The 22203-nt window shown below is 43.6% G+C and overlaps 2 protein-coding genes across 4 annotated transcripts in view; one reads left to right on the forward strand and one right to left on the reverse strand.

The window, feature by feature from the left end:
• Nucleotides 1-313: 313 nt before the first annotated feature.
• AKTIP (AKT interacting protein) lies at nucleotides 314-21256 on the reverse strand. Of its 2 annotated transcripts, none has more exons than XM_072117160.1 (10): nucleotides 21070-21256; nucleotides 12605-12682; nucleotides 11694-11899; nucleotides 10788-10852; nucleotides 10031-10131; nucleotides 9849-9937; nucleotides 9594-9692; nucleotides 8143-8250; nucleotides 3473-3533; nucleotides 314-2161 (listed from the first exon to the last, which is right to left on the reverse strand). In XM_072117160.1, exons 2-10 carry the CDS (start codon nucleotides 12647-12649, stop codon nucleotides 2054-2056), a joined length of 882 nt encoding a protein of 293 aa, XP_071973261.1. In that variant the 5' UTR covers nucleotides 12650-12682; nucleotides 21070-21256; the 3' UTR covers nucleotides 314-2053. The 2 variants fall into 2 exon arrangements, with proteins under 2 accessions (XP_071973261.1, XP_071973260.1); XM_072117159.1 differs by lacking the exon at nucleotides 21070-21256 and adding an exon at nucleotides 14072-14150.
• Nucleotides 21208-22203, forward strand: part of N4BP1 (NEDD4 binding protein 1) — a 69243-nt gene continuing 68247 nt past the window's right edge. For both annotated transcript variants that reach the window (XM_072117155.1, XM_072117154.1), the window contains exon 1: nucleotides 21208-21353. The gene's annotated coding sequence lies outside the window, so the exon portion shown is untranslated. The remainder of the gene's footprint in view (nucleotides 21354-22203) is intronic.

Here is a 22203-nt window from a genome sequence, read left to right on the forward strand (position 1 = left end):
GTTATGTTTTTATAGAATTGTATTTTGGTAAAGGGATGTCATGAGATTTCTCTATATAAGCTCACTTGTGCTTCAATCACGCATGTCTGAGGAAGGAGGCGTGACCTCCGAAACGTCACACAGTAGGCGGAGCCCTCAGGAAAACAGCCTGCGATTGTGTCTTGTATGGCGCTTTAACACTAATGGACTACCCTAAAGTTTTTGCCATGTTTTGCTGATAGCATGGTGAAAATGTTTTATGGAAAGTTTTCTGTACAAAATTAAAATATTTACCTGCAGATAGCAGAGAAAATCTGAAGCATTGAGTCAGTGGTATTAATTGCTAATATTTTATCAAGACTTCACCAATGGCAGGATACCAATTTCTTTTCCATCAAATACAAGGTGTGTAAATCAAGCCTCAAGCATGTTTTTTATGCAACGGTATGGCATGATTGCACTTTCATTTATTATGAATCGATTTAGTTGCTAAAACACCATATCTGCAGAAATCAATAATTTAAAGGAAACTCATTGGAGTTTTTACCACAGTATCCCTTAACATTTCCTATTGTGCCCTTCAACAAGCTTTTTGTTTGTATAAATCCAAGTTACAAGCTATAAAGCTATAAAATGGCATATGCAGATTTTACTTACACTGGCCACAGGATGGGGAGAAGCTTCATGTAGCCATGCAGGAATTGGCTGGCAGTTAGGGTGTACCGGCTGACATCAGACAGTGCAGGTCATGTCAATTACACCTCACAGGGCCTGACTTTACATGATGACTAGATGAATCTACTCCCGGGCCCATCGCTAGCTTAGGTAAATTTGCATATGTTCATATAGAAGCTTATTATGAGACTTTACACAGACAGAAATCTTATGGGCACCAAATGAAGGGTCACAGGTGCCTATTAAACACATACTATACATTACCAGTTGCTTATAGTTTGGATTATTTTATCAATGAATATGGCGCTACAACTTTGTCATCAATTTAAAAAAAAAAAAAATGAATGATATACAAAATTGTACATTAACCTGTGTCACAAGCAAAACCCACATTAGTCTCTGTATCAAGCAGCAATGGCAACAAATGTATCCATTTATTGAATGAACATAGAACACAAACTAAACACATGTGATTAAAGGAAAACAAACCCCCAAGGAAAAAAAAAAAAAATAGTAATTACATTTCCCCATTTCTGCAGATTATTCTCACCAGGACTGATGTGTGCTTGTGTGACAACACTACGGGCACTGAGGAAGGCCAGTGCAGCAGCGTACCCCTTTACCATATTAAGCATACTTATAACAGATGCACTTTGAAATCAGCCATTTGTGGGAGGAGCCAGTATTCACCAAAATGCAACAAAATCATTTTCGCTGATCTGGCAACCCAAAACACAGAGGTGGTTCCACTTAAACATGTGCGACTTCAGGTAAACTGATGAAAGATGTTATTTCCCCCCCAAACTGCAAACCTCAATCCCCACTCCAAAACAAAACAAAAAAAAAGTGCAAGATGTGGAGTTATCAAACACCATATTTACAATTTTAATATTCTAACTGTATTTACACAAAATAAAGGCATTATTAAAATCATTATACTACAGACTTCAGTTAGGTGTTGTGTATATTTTATCACTCATAGTTAGAACCCCTTTTTAATCTTCCTAGTCCCATGTCCGATCCAGTAAGCCACCAATTCCCAATAAGTACATCCAATAAAGGGGTAAACATGTCGCTAATCGCCAAAAGCTCTGTAGAAAGAAGCCGAAGCGTGCATGCAATACCTAGGGAAGACCCCACATATGCAGACCCACCCTTCAGCAAATATTCAGCTTCTCCTACCACTCATGTCCAGGAGCATGTGATAAAAAAAAAAAAACTAAATTAAATGAAACACCAAGGTTCCAGATTAAGTTAAAATCCAAATCCATGTTGGAGATAAAATTGAAAGCCTGATCTTTATGGAGGAGAGAAGCGAGAATGACCTGTCCCCACCGTCTTCCATTCAGTCAATGCCATCATTAAGAATTTAAGTCCACTGTCGTCCCATTTCCACACATTAGGTCTGCAAAACATTCTCCTCTTTACTGAATGGCAGGACAGATCCGGGTTTCACCCAGGACAGACCAGTAGCATTGAGGCTTTTATTCTGCTCCTCAGATTTCCTCTAAGTAGAAAACAGAGAAATGCAGCTGAACAACCATTAACAGCAAAAAACAGATCATAGAGTTTATGTTCAGATGAAGTGGCTTCAATGCAAGAATTTGGTTTCCTTGTAAAAGTCTTATGAATAAAACTCCCCAAATATGAACAAATCTTCAGATTTCACGCATAAAAGCATATGGGCTTAGAATTATATTGCTACACTTTTCCCTTCCCCTTTGATCTAGAACTACCTCCACAACGACTGTGCAGAGCCAGGGGGCCACCCCTTTTCTCCCTCCCCTCCACCTCCTTGTTTGTGTTTTTTGATACGTACTGTTAAAAGGTACCTCGGACACTTACATTAGCAATATGTGCCTTTTTCTATTCCACATTCTGGGGCTGCGTCCCTAATACTTTGACCGCTCTGTAGGTCATGGTACTTGTATTACTGTTCCTACTGTTATTATTACTTTTACCACACTGTCATGCAGTTTTTCAATAAACTTTTATTGAACCATAGAATAATATTGGTTTCCCCATCAAAAACCTGTGGCAAAATCTGTCTCCTTCTATAATCAAAGGGAGGCTACCAGATACTTCACCTTTATTTTGAGTGGAATATTTTTAAGTAGCACTCAAAGTATAGGGTAGGCTATCCCAAATCTATAGCAGATTTTAACACAGATTTTTCCCTTGTCAAAACCTTGTCTGCTACCAAACTGTCCATATGGTCAAAGCTGCCGGTAGATACATTTTACATTTGTATCTAACTTTAAACTCCTTTAACTTTTAAGTCCCTACAGATTTTAGCACCATGTTCAAGGAGATGAGACAAATAAGCTGCTGGAAGAGCAGAACCTCAGTTTTGGAGCCTTTACAGAGTTGTAAAGCAGACAATGCTACAAGAGGATATAGATCTTCGGAGGTACATAGCCCTTAGGATGGTAGAGGGCAATACACTACACTTTAGAAAAAGGCATATCGGGTATCAATTGCTTCATTAATTAGTGTCAGGGTTACATGCTAACCAGCTATGGTATTTTTTACATATATCCCTGCAGTGTAAGGAGCATACAAAACACATCCCTTTAACAGATGCCACTGTATAGGCATCCAATGTATACCACAGCAAGGCTCTAAGAGTTAGGTCAACTGATGCACTATTCCATACAGCAGAAAAACATAGGTCATATGAATACTACATTTTGACCAAGCGCCTCCTGTATTTCAGGAGGGATTAAATCCAAGCTCTATAGTATCTACTAATCCAAATGAGGGGTACTGAAAAATTATGACTAGATACTGCCTGTATATGGTTATATTATAGTCATACTTTTTGTGCCAACATTTTTTCTCTGGCTTCATCGTGTAGTACAGGATTCCATGGAGAAAATCTGTAAGAGAACAACAAAAAAAATAAAAAAATAAAAAAACTTATGATTTATATCAAGTGCATCCTCATAATAACAATGGGCTGGATCCCATGTCAATAACCCCCTCCCCCATATGCTAAATCAGTGTAAACGCTGTCTCCCCTACATTGATCGCCAGAAACATAGAGTCATATACGAAACCTTGAGAGATAGATATCTCTCCGTATATACTCGAGTGTAAGCCGACCTGAGACCCCTAATTTTACCACAGAAAACTGGGAAAACCTATTGACTCAAGTATAAGCAGAGGGTGTAGTATACAGACAGCCTGCCCCCATGTAGCATACAGCCTGCCCCACTCCAGTGTCCCAGATGTTCGTTGTGGCTCCCGACGGCTTCTTCTCTCTCCTCTAGCCGGCAGAGTGGCATCCATGCGATCTGCCGGCTGTCGCAAACTACGATGCAGCGCTGTTGCCGCTGATGACGATGGCGACACCGCAGCATTATAGTGTGTGATGGCTAGAGGAGTGAGAGGTTAGAAGAGAGAAGAGGAGCCACGACGAACATCGGGGACACCGGAGGGTGAGTATTAAGTTTGTTTTTTTTAAAATTTACTCGTGTACAAGCCAAGGTGAGGTTTTTCAGCACATTTTTTGTGCTGAAAAGTCGGCTCATACACGAGTATATACGGTAGACATACACGTATATAAAAACATACACCTATATTAAAATATGATAAAAAGGCTGACAAATCATAATAATAAAACAAAATAACATTATTACACAGCTACATTGCGCACATCTCAAACATAGGTTAATAATAATTTCAAAAAGTAAACACAATAACTTATCCAAGATGAATAGTGTCTCTCGGTAAGGTTACTTTCAGGCTACGTCAAAATATCTATATATCAGCACAGCCTAAGGAAACAAACCAACTACTAAAGTTTACTTAATGGCAATCTACCATTTGATTTGATGGATTATGAAGCAAACATACCTTGAGATTGCTGTAGCTACACTGATGCAGGATCATATCTTGGTTTATCCCTGTGCTGAGTGGCTTTGCTGATAAAACAGATAGAACATTAGGATAATGAAGCTCTGTCGCTTCGATGGCTCCCTCAGCGCTTGTCCTAGCTTGTGAGTTATTCTCTGCAGGAGAGGATGATATAATCCCTGGGTTGTGCCGGAAGGAAGAATAATCAATTGCTGCACCATTCCCAGCTGCTGTGTACGAGTGATCCAGCTCAGGTTGATTATCCATGTCTTGACTAACCTCCATTTGTAATTACAAGCTCCCATGTCTAATGTGTTTATGTCAGCCAGCCTGACCCAGCTTTCCCAAGGTCCTGAATGTTATAATTGTCTTTTCAGCAAAACCACTCAGCTCAGGGATTAACCAAGCTATGATCCCGCATCAGTGTAGCTACAGCATTCTCAAGGTAGGTTTTCTTTATAATGCATCAAATGGTAGGTTTCCTTTAAAACTCCAGCTGGATTTATATAGTATCTGTCCCATATTTAAATAAGCACTTTAGGTGTCTTACGTCATCACACTAGCGCCCATGACTCTACCTATGGTCCTATTCCATCCACATTCTGCTCTCGCAACAATGCGGGAAGGAGGGGGGGGGGGGCCACACTGAAGCGATGCACCCAGTCTCTCAGAGTCACTGCAAAGGGCAGCACACCCTTCAGGAATATGTTGCCATGTCCAAAAGTTAGAAGAAACGTCCTGTGAGGAGATTTCCACATATCACCATTGATACAGGCACAGTGGGAATAGAGAAGAGAGGAAAGGGAAAAGTAGAAGCAACCAAGGGGAAGGGGAGAAGGAACACATATCAAAAATTAAGATAATTATTTAGAAACCCTTTCTATGCAAACAATATTGCATAACAATTCTAAAAATACATAATGTTCTAAATCTCTAATATTGAGATTTACCAGTTTATTACATACAATTGTTATGAGATATTGTTTGTATAGAAAGGGTTTGTAAATAGTTAACTATCTACATTTTTGCTATATGTTATTCCATTCTTTTGGTTGCTTTACTTTTCTATATTCCCATTGAGCCTTTATCAATAGGAATATTGTGATATTTCCAAAGAGGTTGTTCCTTGTGCATGGCAACATCTTCCTGAAGGGGGTGCTGTCCTTTGCAGTGACTTCTGGGAAGGGGTATCCACACGCTGGTGTGGATCCTCCTACGCGTGGGGACAAGAGCACTGCCCAGAGATGTGGCAGTCCCCACTTCCAGCATTGTTGCAAGAGCAGCATCTTTGTGGCAGCATGTGGACTGAATAGGACAGTGGTGGCGAACCTATGGCACGCGTGCCAGAGAGGGCACGCAGAGCCCTCTCTGCAGGCACGCGTACCATCTCCCCATTCTTATCAAAGTCGGAGCTCCGGCTGCCACTGCATCCTGAAGCTGATCGGCTCTGCTCTCACTAGTGATGCCTTAGTGAGACAGTAGCAGCCGATCAGTGCCCGCCCTTCCTCCTCTTCAGCCCGGGAAGACAAGTACAGCAGTAGGAGGAGTGAGAGTCCACAGAAGGAAGCCTGCAGCATCAGAAGATGATAAGAGGTCAGGAGCTGCTGGGGCTGCTGTGTGTGGTTTGCACATCAGCAGTTCAGTGTTAGAGCTGCAAACGCCTTCAGAGGTTCTGTCAGGTGGCTTTGGGACACTAAACCAACTATAGGTAACTGTGATTTAGTGTCCCAAATCCCCCTGTATGACAGCTGTCTGTTGCCACAAATATACTGGTCTGTGTCTGAAGCGCTCATCACTTGCATCAGGCGGGCAATGAAGCCAGCATAGCTCCACTGCTGGCAGCGCATGCACAATGTAGCCGGGTGCTATGCTGCATCACTGGCTGCACGGTGCATGTGATGAGGCAAGTCTGTATGTGGCCACAGACAGCTGTCATATGTGTGATCCCAAAACCACCTGTGCCCACACCTTTCACCACCTCCCTGCCAAACTGGATCAAAATGCCACTTTTTAGGCATTTTGCAGCATGTAATAAAAACTGATCAAAAGTCTGTACGGTCCTCAAAATGGTAGCATTAAAAACATCATTTCATCTCGGATATAATTACACTACACACAGCTCCGTACACTGAAGTATGAAAAAGTTAGCGCCGAAAATGGCAGAATAAATTATTTTTTTTTTGTGCAGGTGGTTTCATTTTTGTAAATGTATGAAAATATTATAAAACCTTTATAAATTTAGTATCCCCTTGATCGCACCCGCCTAAAGAATATATGAGACATTTCATTTGTGGTGAACAGTGAAAGCAGTAAAATCCAAGCCCACAAGAAAATGGCACAAAAAATGGCACCAATTTCACTGCATTATGCAGAATACAGACCCTCACAAAGCTCTTTACATGGAAAAATAAAGTTACATTTTTGAATGTGGGGAGTGAAAAATGAAAATGCAAAAACAAAAAAGGGTTTAAGATGGCAATATTTGGTCCATAAGCAGACTAACTTATAGTCCCCCAGTCCCTGCCTCTACTCAGGACTGCTGTCACTGTATGGGGGTAATGATAATCAGTATATGGCGGTAATATTCCACACTGATGGCAGTAATACAGTAATCATCACTATATCAGCTTCTAGTATAGTGTTATTATTGGTAATGTTGGCCTTTCTATAGTGCTCTTTATAACCAGAATTCTGCTATTTATGTGGTTGTAATGGTGGCGTCATGAAGTCAAAGTGTTATTTGTCTCTTGTATAGTGGTATTGTGGCGCTATTGGGCTAAATTGCTGTGTTGGCACCCTGCAATAGAAACGTCGCCTTTGGTTTGCAGTTTGGGCACTCGGTCTCTTAAAGGTTCGCCATCACTGGAATAGGACATTCACCACTTCCAACAACTTGGGCACTTGTGTGAAAAAAAAAAAAAAAAAAAAAAAAAGGAAAAGCAAGTTTGTTGAAAATTTTTTTTTTTTTACCATTAAAAGTAGTCTAGAAAGGTGATAGAGCCCTAATGGACCTTCCCTAGAAAAATATAATTGCTGATAAGTAGATTTCCAGTGACCATCAACTTATATTGTATAGTTTGTATAGGGCAACACATTTTTAGATGATACTCTAGAGGACCTTAAACAAAAAGTTACAGTTCCTATGATAAATTTGCCACATCTATGAGCCGTTTGTGTTTACATTGTATACATTTTGGAAAGTATTGTTCAATCTGCACCTTTGTATGCAAATTACAGACAGGTTCCGTAGGCATGTTAAGTTGAATTTTTATGTAAGCAAGTCGAAACTGTACATTTTATAGTTGTGGATCCAGATGAAAAAAAAATTTTTTTTTGCTGTAATGGGACCAAAGATTATCAATAAAAAGCTTAATTACAGACACCTTACAGCCGATTATTGCAGCCTGGGACTATAGTAAAGCATCCAGAGAGCATCACCGGAGGTCACAGTGGTCCACCTTTAACTAAGGGTCATCTGTAAGTCGGGTGTTCTTAAGTAAGGGACCACCTGTAAATGTCACAAGCTGCTTCAAGGCAACAAATTTCTCATTAAGGTTTATGGTGTAATCCATAATGTTTAGCATTTATGTTTATGGTATAGGACAAATGCATTAGGATTGGAAGACTTACGTTATTGCATATGGATCTTCTATTTTCGGCTGGTCAAATAGGTGGCTGTTGCATAGTTTAACACTGTCTACCACTTTGCTTTTAAACAGCTGAACATCTTTTTCATATCTAATAAAATTTAAAAAAAAAAAAATTATACCAATTTTTTGTTTTTAAAACATGCAGAACTAAATTAAAGACAACTGAAGGCCAGCTGCACATAATATATGCATGGTGAAACAGCTAAAGAATATCAAAATAGCAATAAAGTGTAAGTTCTTTGGAAAAAAAAAAAAAAAGGAAACTAAATTTTTTTCTGTGCCGTGAAGCATAAAATAAATCAGATCACTTTTCTCCTGCAGCATTGCATTATATGTGCGCACCAAATATCCATTACCCATGAAGCAGGATGAAAATCCCAACTAATACAGCAGATTGCGGAAGATGTCCCCTTTGTGGGGCAGCGAAAAAAAAAAAAGAAAATTCGATGCTCACCTCACTCACTATGCCGACAAAACCAGCACCTAATTACATCATGGTAGCATAGTGCACAACGACACCTGCACAGTAAGCCTCGCTACCCACACTTTCTCCAGCAGTACAGGCAAAGTCTCTGCACATAGTCGTAGGCAGCTCATAGAACATAGCATTGCAGAACTGTCCTACGGCTCTTCCTTAGGTTCCTTAGGCTAATCACTCCCAGCAGCCTGGTGACTTTTACTAGCTGAATTTCCTCATTCAAGGGTGGCAGAGGGTTCTTAATTACCACCCTAGCAAATAGCCACATGCCATCAACGTGAAGAGAATATGCCATCTTGTGGAGGGCCACAACCCAATCGGCTCCAGCTAGGGGGACTGAAGACCTCCATGAACAAGAAATAATTCTATGGGTAGCGTCAAAGAAGTGTATCAAGAGACCCCTCTTAATTTTAAGGGAGAGTCGAGAGCAGGGCCTGCTCTGGTGTAAAAGTTACGTTAGAGCGAGTCAAGGCGTTAATTCATATCCTGCCAAAGGGGGGAGATGAGGGGGCAGTCCCACCATATATGTGGCATTGAGCCTGTGTCCCCCTCAAATTGCCAGCATTGGTCAGAATATAGTTTTAAGTCCACTGTCTCCCTTGCCAAAATTATGCCATATAGTAAGGAAATGGTGTGGGTGGGTCTTTGGTGAGGCAGAGCTCCTCGAATGTAGTGAGCGTGGATGTGAGCGTTTGGAAATAGTGGAAATAAAATGTCGCAATTGGAAATATCCAGTGGGCCTCCCATACCTATATCTACCAAAGGCCGAATTCTGTTTTCATTGACCACATGGTAGACTTCCTTTAAACAAAATGTCAAATGATCTCCAGATCAACCCATAGACATCTTCATTCAGGTCCATCACACTATGGAGCCAATAACTGACTTCACATGCAAGCAGCGTTTTGCCCTATAGAAATGTCACACATTAAACTGTACAAAGTCGCACTTACAGCACCGCAGCTTCTGGGTTCAGAGGGCTTGTTGTATCTATCTTGTAGAAGATCCTTCTTGCATACATAAGCACCTGCCAAATGTGGTTGTGGTTTCTCCTAAAAACAAGAAAGTGAACTGTAAGAGCAGAAGAGGACAATGTCCTGAGGTTTTGCTATTGAATGAAAGCAGGTCATTGGCTGCAGCATATTTATTCGTTTTTAAGATGTTAGGATGTGCGTATGAATCACAATAAGGGAATCTATAAAACTCACCTCCACTTCGCAAATGCCCTTTTTACATCCAGTTCGCCAGAGATTGGGTCCACAAGAGGGTGGAAGACAGGGATGTCAAAAACAAGGCGCTAAGATACAGAACAGGGAGTCAGCCATCGTAGACCTTGTCACAAGACACAAACCCACTGACCTCTTTCTCTGCAGTTTTATTAACCACTCACCGGACATTCTCCGTCTGGATAATTGTCAGGGATGTACACAGTGAACTTGAATACACCATCCTGGTACAGGCCGTGTCTTATAAAGATCACTCCAAACCACACTGGAAATATAAGCACATGCATTGTGAGAGATCACAGCGGAATAGAACACCGGAGAAGTAAAACTATCATTAAGGAGAAAGGACACATCAAGAAGACTAGATATCATCAGATTACTGCCCGTGTGGAATTACCTGCGTCAAGGCAGGTAAATATCCACACAACCAGTTCATTTAATTGCATCTATTCTGCAACCAGTGAATGAAGAAAATCAAATAAAGTAAAAGGTTTACCAAGTCTATCAACTTTTTTTTTAAGGAATATACAATACAGTTGATATTGTCCAAAGAATATACAAATAGACCACTACCGAAGAGCAAGTTGGGGACTCAGTGATTAAGCCCCATTCTCGCGATCCATGGGCTTCCCATTGTACACCTGTTGTAGCCCAAGATGGAGAGCAGCCGATCCAGCATCCACTGGCTGCTCTTCATCTCTATGGTGCTGACAAAGATAGCGGAGTGCTGTACTCAACCGACTGTTCTGGTCATCCCTGGAGCAACAGGGTAACAAAAGGCCCTTGTTCTCGGGATCTGTGGGGGTCCTATCATAGACTCCCCACCAATCAGCTAGTTAAGGCCCCTCTAATGGTAATGTGGATAGTGTCCAAAATTAGTAAATGTGCACTAGGACAGGTATAGGATTGTACAAATCTTACTGAGAGCAGAGCGATATGATGGCTGCACATAGACACCAGGAAGTTTCTGCTTCACCACCAGAGTACTATGAAAATTGGGGAGAAAAAAAAAAAAAAAAAGTTGTATTACCAAGTAGAATGTTCAGATAATAAAATGCAACAGTAAAACAAATAAACAAGAATAGACAATATAGAAAATAAATAGGGCCACACATATTAGATCCAAGGCCCACTTCACACCTGCAATCAGACCCGACACAAAGTGTGAATTGGACCTAAAGCGTATGGGCTATCGAAACTTTCCACCAATGGTAGAAATGACTGTAATAAGGATCAGGCTGTTGGATTGACCCTTTTGTTCTCAGGGAGAACCTATTCAGAACATCCTACCCATTTGAGATTGAGTAAGGAGACCCCCAGATATGCAGGGAGCTGTTACAAATGAGACAGTCACCAACAGCCTCAGCCACATTCATGAATATTGGAATGTTATCCATACATAAACTACAAGTTGGTTTGCATAACATTTTTATGTCCAATTGCAACTGTGGTGCAATTTGTTTGGGTAGAATCCAAAGTCAACACACACATTATCTATCAAAAAGTGTGGATGGGATTACATAAAATTCATAACTTAACATGCACAGCAGTCCTCAAACAATGAAAAGGGATAAAACCAAAGCACTTGGGCCATACACTACAATGGGTGCAGTCTCATATTGGGAATGCCTGGTTTTAGTCACCGCACGAGAAAAAAAAAACATTGCTAGGTGTCTAGCACCAGCTTGTTCCCTTCTCTTCAATGAAATAGACAATAATAAGAATACTTTTCTTGGTGTAATTTACAGCACTACTCTGTTACCTACTACCTGCAGTGGACTTCATACATTATGGAAACAAAAGTTATCAAACACCAAAGATACATACAACTCTGCCAGGAGGGAATACTCAAGGTAGAAAGGGCCATAGGATGCATGGGTTCCATTTGTGGACTGTGTCGTGGGGGCAGGAGAGATGGGTTTGGTGATAGGGACTGCATTTTTCGGTATAGTAGGAAGCTGTTTCTTGTTGGAGGAGCGAGGGGGGCTGATTTTCTGGTCGCCTGATACAATCTTCTCCTCATTGTCTGGTTTCTGCAGATTTTAAGTGAAAGAATGGCAATATTTCATTAGATTATAGATTTATACACCGGATTTAGTTACACATCACACATGTATAGGGGAGGGGGAATTTATCACGGTGTATACAACCGGATACCAGCATACAATCCTTCACAAGCAACAATCCTCACCATGTCACAATTTTTGATTTTAGTCAAGTGAATATTCCTGCACATATTCAAAGACTGAAAATCATAATTTAACATCATGTTGACAAATTTACTTTCTGTTCCTTTAAACCTACCAGAAGGAGATGTACTGATCAGAAACCCCAGCTATGATATATGATTCCATAAGGTTACCCAGAATCACATGTAAATGCTACCCACTGTGGCCAAGAAATAGGAATAACAGAATACATTTCTTTCTATTCACTCTTACCTATTATGTTATTCTAAATAGAGGATAAGATTGGTTGGGGTCCAACTGCTGAGACCTACACAGATTGAATGGGACCCCTGTTCTCACACTTTCTTATGGGAGTGCTAGAAGTTGCCAAACACACCACTCAGCTATCTTTGACACTCTCAGACAGTGAATGGGAGTTCCAGAGATACCCCAACACTGTGCTCTGCAAATAAATTGTATGCTGGACCTGAAGCTTCATTAACTAGTGAGAACAGGTCCCAGACGATCAGATCCTCTATCCTGGGGGAGTGCAGAACCCTAGAAACTCACCTTTCGTACAGATGCCGATGACATGCTCCAGAATGGGTTCATCATCTCACCACTAGGCGAAGCACAGCTCTTTTCTGGCTGTAAAATAAAAGCAAAGAAATGTTAAACAGCAATAAAATTAAGCACGCACCATGCTGCTGGTCTGGAGTGATAACGAAAGTGATTTCATGGTGCTTTAGACCTTTGCTATTGCTGTTAATATATGCAATACAAATGATAGCTAGAACCGTAACTACATACTTCCAAATAAAAGGAGACATTTTTCCTGTAGTACAATGAAGGCAGTGCTGCAGTCACTGCACAAAGGCAGCATTATCCAGAATGCTACAGTGTCGCTCATTGCGTGCCAGGCCAAAAGGGGAAGGCTTCAGCATGAGCTGAACTATCCATAGTGACTGGATAGAGGGAATCACAGTAACATGAACATGCAGTCAAGGGGGACTCATGCTACACACACACAGAGGGGCTTCATGTTCTATGCCCATACGTGGTTCTCACAACGCATCTGCCACCCGCGTGATGCCAATACATGCATCTTGATATTGTACCATCTACAAATATAAAAATCTAAGGGGTCAAACATACAGTCAGCATAAACATCACCACTCATAGTATAGTATGAAGGGACAAGTAGATACAAAGCAAGTACAAGACCACAGTACCGTCAGAACACGCAAGGACTAGTAGATGAAAAGTCAGACACCTCATTGCACATCTAAGTTGTTTAACTTGTACACAATGTGGTAGAGCAGGAGTAAAGTCGGAAAAACAGGACAAAGGTTGAATTGTATTTCCTAAACATTAAAATAAAAAAATTAAATTAAACCCTCAAGTCATCTTTCAAAACTTGTCACAGACTAACTTATAAACCTTACGGCAAAGCTTCAAAATCCTGAGAATGGCCAGTCACTACTATTATTATATACATGTAGAATTTCATCCAGATTTCTTGTCACCCAGCTTTCCCAGACCCAAACGTTTATATAACAACATGACAGAATAGGATGATGCTATAACTTGTATTTACCAGGGAGTTTTTCTGTGGTCACTTATGCTACAACAGACAGTGCGGCCATGCCAGTGATCTATTTAGGGATCCCTGCAGTAGGTCAGGCATTAGACTAGGCCATGCTATAGTGATGCCTCATTGGGGTGTGTCAGCTGTGTGTCAGGAATGCAGCAACATCAGAATTCCCTCAGAAGACAGGAAATGTCTGCTGAACCAAGAATGATCAAATGCTGAAATATCCAGCCAAGCCCGATGAGTTACCCAGAGCAAAGTCTACAGAAGATCCTGTCCTCCCTTTCACAGGGAATACGCTAAACCTACTACTCCTGCATGTGTGATCACCCCAGCTGAGCATTCATGCTCGGCAAAACAATGACAGCGCCCCGTCCTGACAGATCAATTCCCCCCCCCCCCATTCTGGATGGCAGAGGGTTAACCACCAAAACCCCTTCACATACCTTCATAGAAGGACTGGCAGCTGAACTCACGCCTATCACATTACAGAACAGGTTGTGTCAGACACTGCAGTAAAGTGAAGTCACTTTGCAGCAGTAATTAATTCTCCAACTTCTCACACGCTGCTCCAGGCATTACACTGGGACTCTCAGTGACATCGGATCTCCAAGTCTCCAATACTGAGCACTGGGGTTGGTTTATATCAGATTACAGGAGCATGTGGTATCAGCTACAATAAACAAGCCCTTATCTTCTTCACGTATTAGCTTAGTGGTATTAGCTATGTTCACACAGGATGACAACTCACATAGTCCTGGTGAGTTTAGATGGAAAGACCACCACTACAGACTGCAAGAGTCTTGTGGTCAAAGGAAACAAAGCTTAAAGAGGAACTGTCACCCAGTAAGCAGCTCCTAGTGCTTGAACAAACATCCGGTAACACTATCAAACACTGCGGCGGGGTACAATGTAATCATCGGGCCGCTTGCAAAGCTGTCCGACGTATTCATGAGGGGGCGGTCCGAGGCGCTGCCTCTTCCCCGGACCGGCCCGCTCACTCCATAGGCCGGCAGTGACTGCAGCGCGCCAGGCAGCAGTGACAGCCCCAACCCCGCCCCTCATGAATACGCCAGACAGCTTTGCGAGCTGTCCGACAATTGCACTGTACCCCGCTGCAGTGTTAGATAGCGCTATCACTCTAACACTGCGGCTTTTGATCAGACACTAGGAGCTGCTTAGTTTAGTAAGCACCTCCTAGTGCCGAAAATTTGGGTGACAGGTCCTCTTTAAAGGGTATCTGTCAAAACTATTTGCCTACCGAAACAAACAGCTAGCCGTTATGTAGTAATGCCCCCATACCTTTGTTTTATTTTACAGCTGCTTCTTTTGTGCCAAAGCTGCACTTTAGCCTTATTTACCCATTTCTAAAGTGCTTTGGGGTGTTATCTGTGCGCTGTCTCCAAGGCAACAACACCACCCGCTGCTATACTGCCACCACCTTATATCTCCATCCCTTCTGGGTCCAGCGAGAAGTGGAGCCGGTGCCCTAGGTGTAAAAGCACTCCACCCCAATTTACATATAAAGTAGCTGGACAATAAAAACAAAGGTATGGGTAAAGTGTAGACATAGCCTCTAAGAAACAGTTAGTTTGGATAGGTAAATGCTGTTGTGATTCCCTAGTGAAACCTGGGGGACCCATTAAAAGACATGGCAAGCGTCAGGATCCATCCGAAAATCCGTCCACCTCTGGATGGTCCATGATCATGTATGTACTGAGATCAAAGTGTGAACTGTTTGAAGTAAGCATTTTCAGGTTAGCATTATTTTTGGAGCACCGACTTTATGCTCCTTTGGTTATACGAGTCGTAAAAGTGCGTGAAAACTGTCCCAAACAGAATATTATGCCAAGCAAACAAAGAATACAATGCAAGCACACTCTTTTACTTAGTTATACTGTGCCTCATACCTCAATGGTGTTCCTGGTAAAAACAATGAACAAAACTGTTGTCCCAGGTATGTGCCATCCTGCTTATCAGCAAAACTCCAAAGTCCAGCAAGGAGGTGCTAAAGGTGACAATGTATGCAGATTGTTCATAACAAAGCATGCTAGATGATATGCATGAATTGTGCCTTGCATAGCATATCCTCTGTCAAATAGGGGGCTGCATGTGGCTAGAGTTTTCTGGTTTTGGCTTTATGAAGTCTAATCCGTGTTTTGCTTAACATCTCTGCTTCATTTCAGTGAATGGAAACATCACTTAAAGAGATTTCCCTATGAGAAAGAAAGTTCTCAGTTTTTTTTCCCCTTTAACTTACTTTACAATTTTACACAGTTACACCACTCCTATAACTCAGTGGTGGTCATTGTAAATTTCCAGAGTGTGGACTGGGACTCACTAAGCAGACACTTCATGCTTCCTCTCTGCTATGAAAAAAACTGTAAGCTGACAATGTGGTTAGCTTACCAGGGTCCAGGGTTTATCTACACTTTTAATCAGCTTCTGAACATTTTACTAGTATCAGACACAGAAAAAGAGATCAGAGATTATGAGACCCATGAGATGGCTATAACAAACAATGACACTCAGCTCTGTCAACTCTGTCTGTAGTCTGTAAGTCTCTAATCTTCTATCCGGCAGGAAGTGCCTGTGTCTGAGCTGGTCTTGTAATGCAGGGGCAGAAGGCAGAGACCACTGCAGCCACGCAGACAAGAGAAGTTATTCAAGTGAGAAGATTGGTATAGTGGTATCCAGTGACAAAATTGTAAACACCAGGACTGATAGAGATAGGTTGGAGATCGATCTGTGAAATGCTGTATTGTTTTGTTAATTACAGTGAATTGTATACCCCTTTAAGGCTGCATTCACACACTGTGTATATTATATATACTATACAATCAGCTATTTACTTCTCCTATATGTACTTACAGACTACCCTTTGCCAAAATCCTGAGGTCCATTTTTAGCTATCTACTGTACTTAACCCCTAGGCTACAATAAGGGGATTAAGGGGAAAAATGGGACATGTCCCATCTTTCTCCCAGCTACGGAACGGTACAGGGGGACATAAATACGCCATATATACATCGGCCGTAGATACCTCCCACATACAGCAGTGTAAATGTAGCCTTACACACACACCAGCAGAGTGTACTCTGAATAGTATACAATAGACCAGTGATCGAGAACCTTTTGGAGACATTGTGCCCAAACTACAACTAATATCCATTTAAATGTCACAAAGTGCCAGCATGACGATGATGGAGAAATTTGGATTGTAGCTTCCCTCCAGGGTCCCCTGAAGAGAAAGAATCAGCGGAACCAGAGCAGAAGCTCCAATGATAACCCATATGTATCCACACCTTCTCACTCCTCCTGTAGTTGTGGCAGCCAAGGATATTGCTTTAAAATGCCGCTGAGCATGGCACACCCTGGGCTGTCTTGGACCACAGGAGGAAGCTTTGAGTCTTGTCTGGCACCCGTGCCATAGGTTCGCCACCACTGCAATAGACAGTCCATCATACACAAGCAGTATGTAATCTGAGTGTTATAGACTGTATATTATATACTATACAATAAGCTGTGTACTTCTACTATATGTACTCTATATACCGTAGTATATAATATTCACAGTCTATTACATATAATTAGTTGTGTGCTTCTCCTATATGTACTCTGTATAATATACAGTCCATCACACACCAGCAGCGTGTACTCTGCATAGTACACACTACACCGTCCATCACACACCAGCAGCGTGTATTCTGCATAGTGTACACTACATCGTCCACCACACACCAGCAGCATGCAGTCTGCATAGTATACACTAAACCGTCCGCCACACACCAGCAGCGGCGTGTACTATGCATAGTATACACTACACCGTCCACACACCAGCAGCGTGTATTCTGCATAGTATACACTACACCGTCCGCCACACACCAGCAGCGGCATGTACTATGCATAGCATACACTACACCATCCGCCACACACCAGCAGTGTGTATTCTGCATAGTATACACTACACCGTCCACCACACACCAGCAGCGGCGTGTACTCTGCATAGTATACACTACACCGTCCACACACCACCAGCGTGTACTCTGCATAGTATACACTACACCGTCCGCTACACCAGCAGCGTGTACTCTGCATAGTATATACTACACCGTCCGCCACACACCAGCAGCGGCGTGTACTATGCATAGTATACACTACACCGTCCGCCACACACCAGCAGTGTGTATTCTGCATAGTATACACTACACCGTCCGCCACACACCAGCAGCGGCGTGTACTATGCATAGTATACACTACACCGTCCACACACCAGCAGCGTGTATTCTGCATAGTATACACTACACCGTCCGCCACACACCAGCAGCGTGTACTCTGCATAGTATACACTACACCGTCCGCCACACACCAGCAGCGTGTACTCTGCATAGTATACACTACACTGTCCGCCACACACCAGCAGCGTGTACTCTGCATAGTATACACTACACCGTCCGCCACACACCAGCAGCGTGTACTCTGCATAGTATACACTACACTGTCCGCCACACACCAGCAGCGTGTATTCTGCATAGTATACACTACACCGTCCGCCACACACCAGCAGCGTGTACTCTGCATAGTATACACTACACCGTCCGCCACACACCAGCAGCGGCGTGTACTCTGCATAGTATACACTACACCGTCCACACAACAGCAGCGTGTACTCTGCATAGTATACACTACATCGTCCACCACACACCAGCAGCATGTACTCTGCATAGTATACACTACACCGTCCTCCACACACCAGCAGTGTGTATTCTGCATAGTATACACTACACCGTCCACCACACACCAGCAGCATGTACTCTGCATAGTATACACTACAGCGTCCGCCACACACCAGCAGCGTGTACTATGCATAGTATACACTACACCGTCCGCCACACACCAGCAGCGGTGTGTACTATGCATAGTATACACTACACAGTCCGCCACACACCAGCAGCGGCGTGTACTATGCATAGTATACACTACACCGTCCGCCACACACCAGCAGTGTGTATTCTGCATAGTATACACTACATCGTCCAACACACACCAGCAGCGGCGTGTACTATGCATAGTATACACTACACCGTCCTCCACACACCAGCAGTGTGTATTCTGCATAGTATACACTACACCGTCCACACACCAGCAGCAGCGTGTACTATGCATAGCATACACTACACCGTCCGCCACACACCAGCAGCATGTACTCTGCATAGTATACACTACAGCGTCCGCCACACACCAGCAGCGTGTACTATGCATAGTATACACTACACCGTCCGCCACACACCAGCAGCGGTGTGTACTATGCATAGTATACACTACACAGTCCGCCACACACCAGCAGCGGCGTGTACTATGCATAGTATACACTACACCGTCCGCCACACACCAGCAGTGTGTACTATGCATAGTATACACTACACCGTCCACACACCAGCAGCGTGTATTCTGCATAGTATACACTACACCGTCCGCCACACACCAGCAGCGTGTACTCTGCATAGTATACACTACACCGTCCGCCACACACCAGCAGCGTGTACTCTGCATAGTATACACTACACTGTCCGCCACACACCAGCAGCGTGTACTCTGCATAGTATACACTACACCGTCCGCCACACACCAGCAGCGTGTACTCTGCATAGTATACACTACACTGTCCGCCACACACCAGCAGCGTGTATTCTGCATAGTATACACTACACCGTCCGCCACACACCAGCAGCGTGTACTCTGCATAGTATACACTACACCGTCCGCCACACACCAGCAGCGGCGTGTACTCTGCATAGTATACACTACACCGTCCACACAACAGCAGCGTGTACTCTGCATAGTATACACTACATCGTCCACCACACACCAGCAGCATGTACTCTGCATAGTATACACTACACCGTCCTCCACACACCAGCAGTGTGTATTCTGCATAGTATACACTACACCGTCCACCACACACCAGCAGCATGTACTCTGCATAGTATACACTACAGCGTCCGCCACACACCAGCAGCGTGTACTATGCATAGTATACACTACACCGTCCGCCACACACCAGCAGCGGTGTGTACTATGCATAGTATACACTACACAGTCCGCCACACACCAGCAGCGGCGTGTACTATGCATAGTATACACTACACCGTCCGCCACACACCAGCAGTGTGTATTCTGCATAGTATACACTACATCGTCCAACACACACCAGCAGCGGCGTGTACTATGCATAGTATACACTACACCGTCCTCCACACACCAGCAGTGTGTATTCTGCATAGTATACACTACACCGTCCACACACCAGCAGCAGCGTGTACTATGCATAGCATACACTACACCGTCCGCCACACACCAGCAGCATGTACTCTGCATAGTATACACTGCATCGTCCACCACACACCAGCAGCATGTACTCTGCATAGTATACACTACATCGTCCACCACACACCAGCAGCATGTACTCTGCATAGTATACACTACATCGTCCACCACACACCAGCAGCATGTACTCTGCATAGTATACACTACATCGTCCACCACACACCAGCAGTGTGTATTCTGCATAGTATACACTACACCGTCCGCCATACACCAGCAGCGGCGTGTTCTATGCATAGTATACACTACACCGTCCGCCACACACCAGCAGTGTGTATTCTGCATAGTATACACTACACCGTCCGCCACACACCAGCAGCGGCGTGTACTATGCATAGTATACACTACACCGTCCACACACCAGCAGTGTGTATTCTGCATAGTATACACTACATCGTCCACCACACACCAGCAGCATGTACTCTGCATAGTATACACTACACCGTCCACACACCAGCAGTGTGTATTCTGCATAGTATACACTACACCGTCCGCCACACACCAGCAGCGGCGTGTACTATGCATAGTATACACTACACCGTCCACACACCAGCAGCGTGTATTCTGCATAGTATATACTTCACCACACACCAGCAAGTGTACTCTGCATAGTACACACTACACCGTCCATCACACACCAGCAGCGTGTACTCTGCACAGTATACACTACACCGTCCGCCACACACCAGCAGCGTGTATTCTGCATAGAATATACTTCACCATCCACCACACACCAGCAAGTGTACTCTGCATAGTACACACTACACCGTCCATCACACACCAGCAGCGTGTACTCTGCACAGTATACACTACACCGTCCACCACCAGCAGCTGTGACCATTACATAAGGCACAAGCGATCAACCTGCTGCATGGGATATTGAGGTTACTATTTGTCAGTCACATTCAGCGCCACCTGCGATTGGAGGCGGCGCACGGACAGGGGGCGGGACAAAGCCGCTGATTGGTAAGCAGATGACAGCCGTGCCAGATTGGGGAGCGGCACTAGGCTCGGTAGGACTGAGGCCTGTATACAAGGTCCCCGGTACACGAATACCAACCTCCGCTATCTCATGACAGGCCGTCACGGGGCTGTCTCCTTCACACGTCGGTCTTCAGCTCGGTTAACCGTTTTATCTCCACCCGCAGCGTCTCATCCCGCCACTGCGGTTTCTCTCTAGTATCAACACCGCCAGCCGCTTCCGACCCTAGCAACGGATATCCTCCCCGCCCACAACCATGGCGACCGCTGCGACCGCTTATTGGTCAACATAACTGACAGTCATCAGTTAGAGGCGGTGACTACCTTTCGGGGCGGAGTCATACGGTAGCATTACACAGCGGGGTAAGCTTTCTCCTTGGATCATTGCCTGCTCAATCAATAATAATAGGGCTAGATGTATATAGTGCACAGGACCAGAATGGGCAGGGCGTCGTTAGTAACACGCTGACGTCATGGGAGGAGCAGACACGTGAATGACAGGTTTAGGGTCGGCACATTTCATATAGGATTCGTACAGACACCAACCACCACAAGACGTGGTCTGTAATGTGTGGCTGGACCACCGCCCTGTATTTACCATCACACAGTGATACCAGCTGTTGTGTAGGGTCATGCTGGCGGGGGTGAACCAAGCCTGTCTGTTACCTGAGGAGAGCCATGTGTAATATATTGGGAAGTGTCAGGACCGGATCCATCAGATTGGTTTGGTGTGAAAATAAAGCAATGCAAAATGCATACAGCATACCTCCAAAGACTGCATTACACTAGCACAGTGCTATTAACCCTTTAACGACCAGTGATGTAATAGCAGGTCACGGGTCTGCTGCGGGTGCACGGGCTGAGCCCTCTCCAGTAAGTCTTTGCTGCATATTGCAGCAAAGGCTTACAGGTAACATCGGTGCTAGCCAAGGATCGTCGCTCCCCATGAGGTCATCAGGGAGCGGCGATCCATCGCACATTGTAATGAATGAGGAGTAAAATACCCATATACTGCCATACTGTAGAATGGCAGTATATGATAGGATCGATCAGACAACCTAGGGTTAAAGTACCCTAGTGTGTCTGGAAAATATAATTTAAAAAAACATAAAAATTCAAATCTTACCCCTTTGCCTATAACTGATATAAATAAACAGTAAAAATCATAAGCGCATTAGGTATCGCCACATCCGAAAATGCCTGATCTATCAAA

The sequence above is a fragment of the Engystomops pustulosus genome, chromosome 7 (genome assembly GCF_040894005.1).
Source record: "Engystomops pustulosus chromosome 7, aEngPut4.maternal, whole genome shotgun sequence".
NCBI lineage: Eukaryota > Metazoa > Chordata > Amphibia > Anura > Leptodactylidae > Engystomops > Engystomops pustulosus.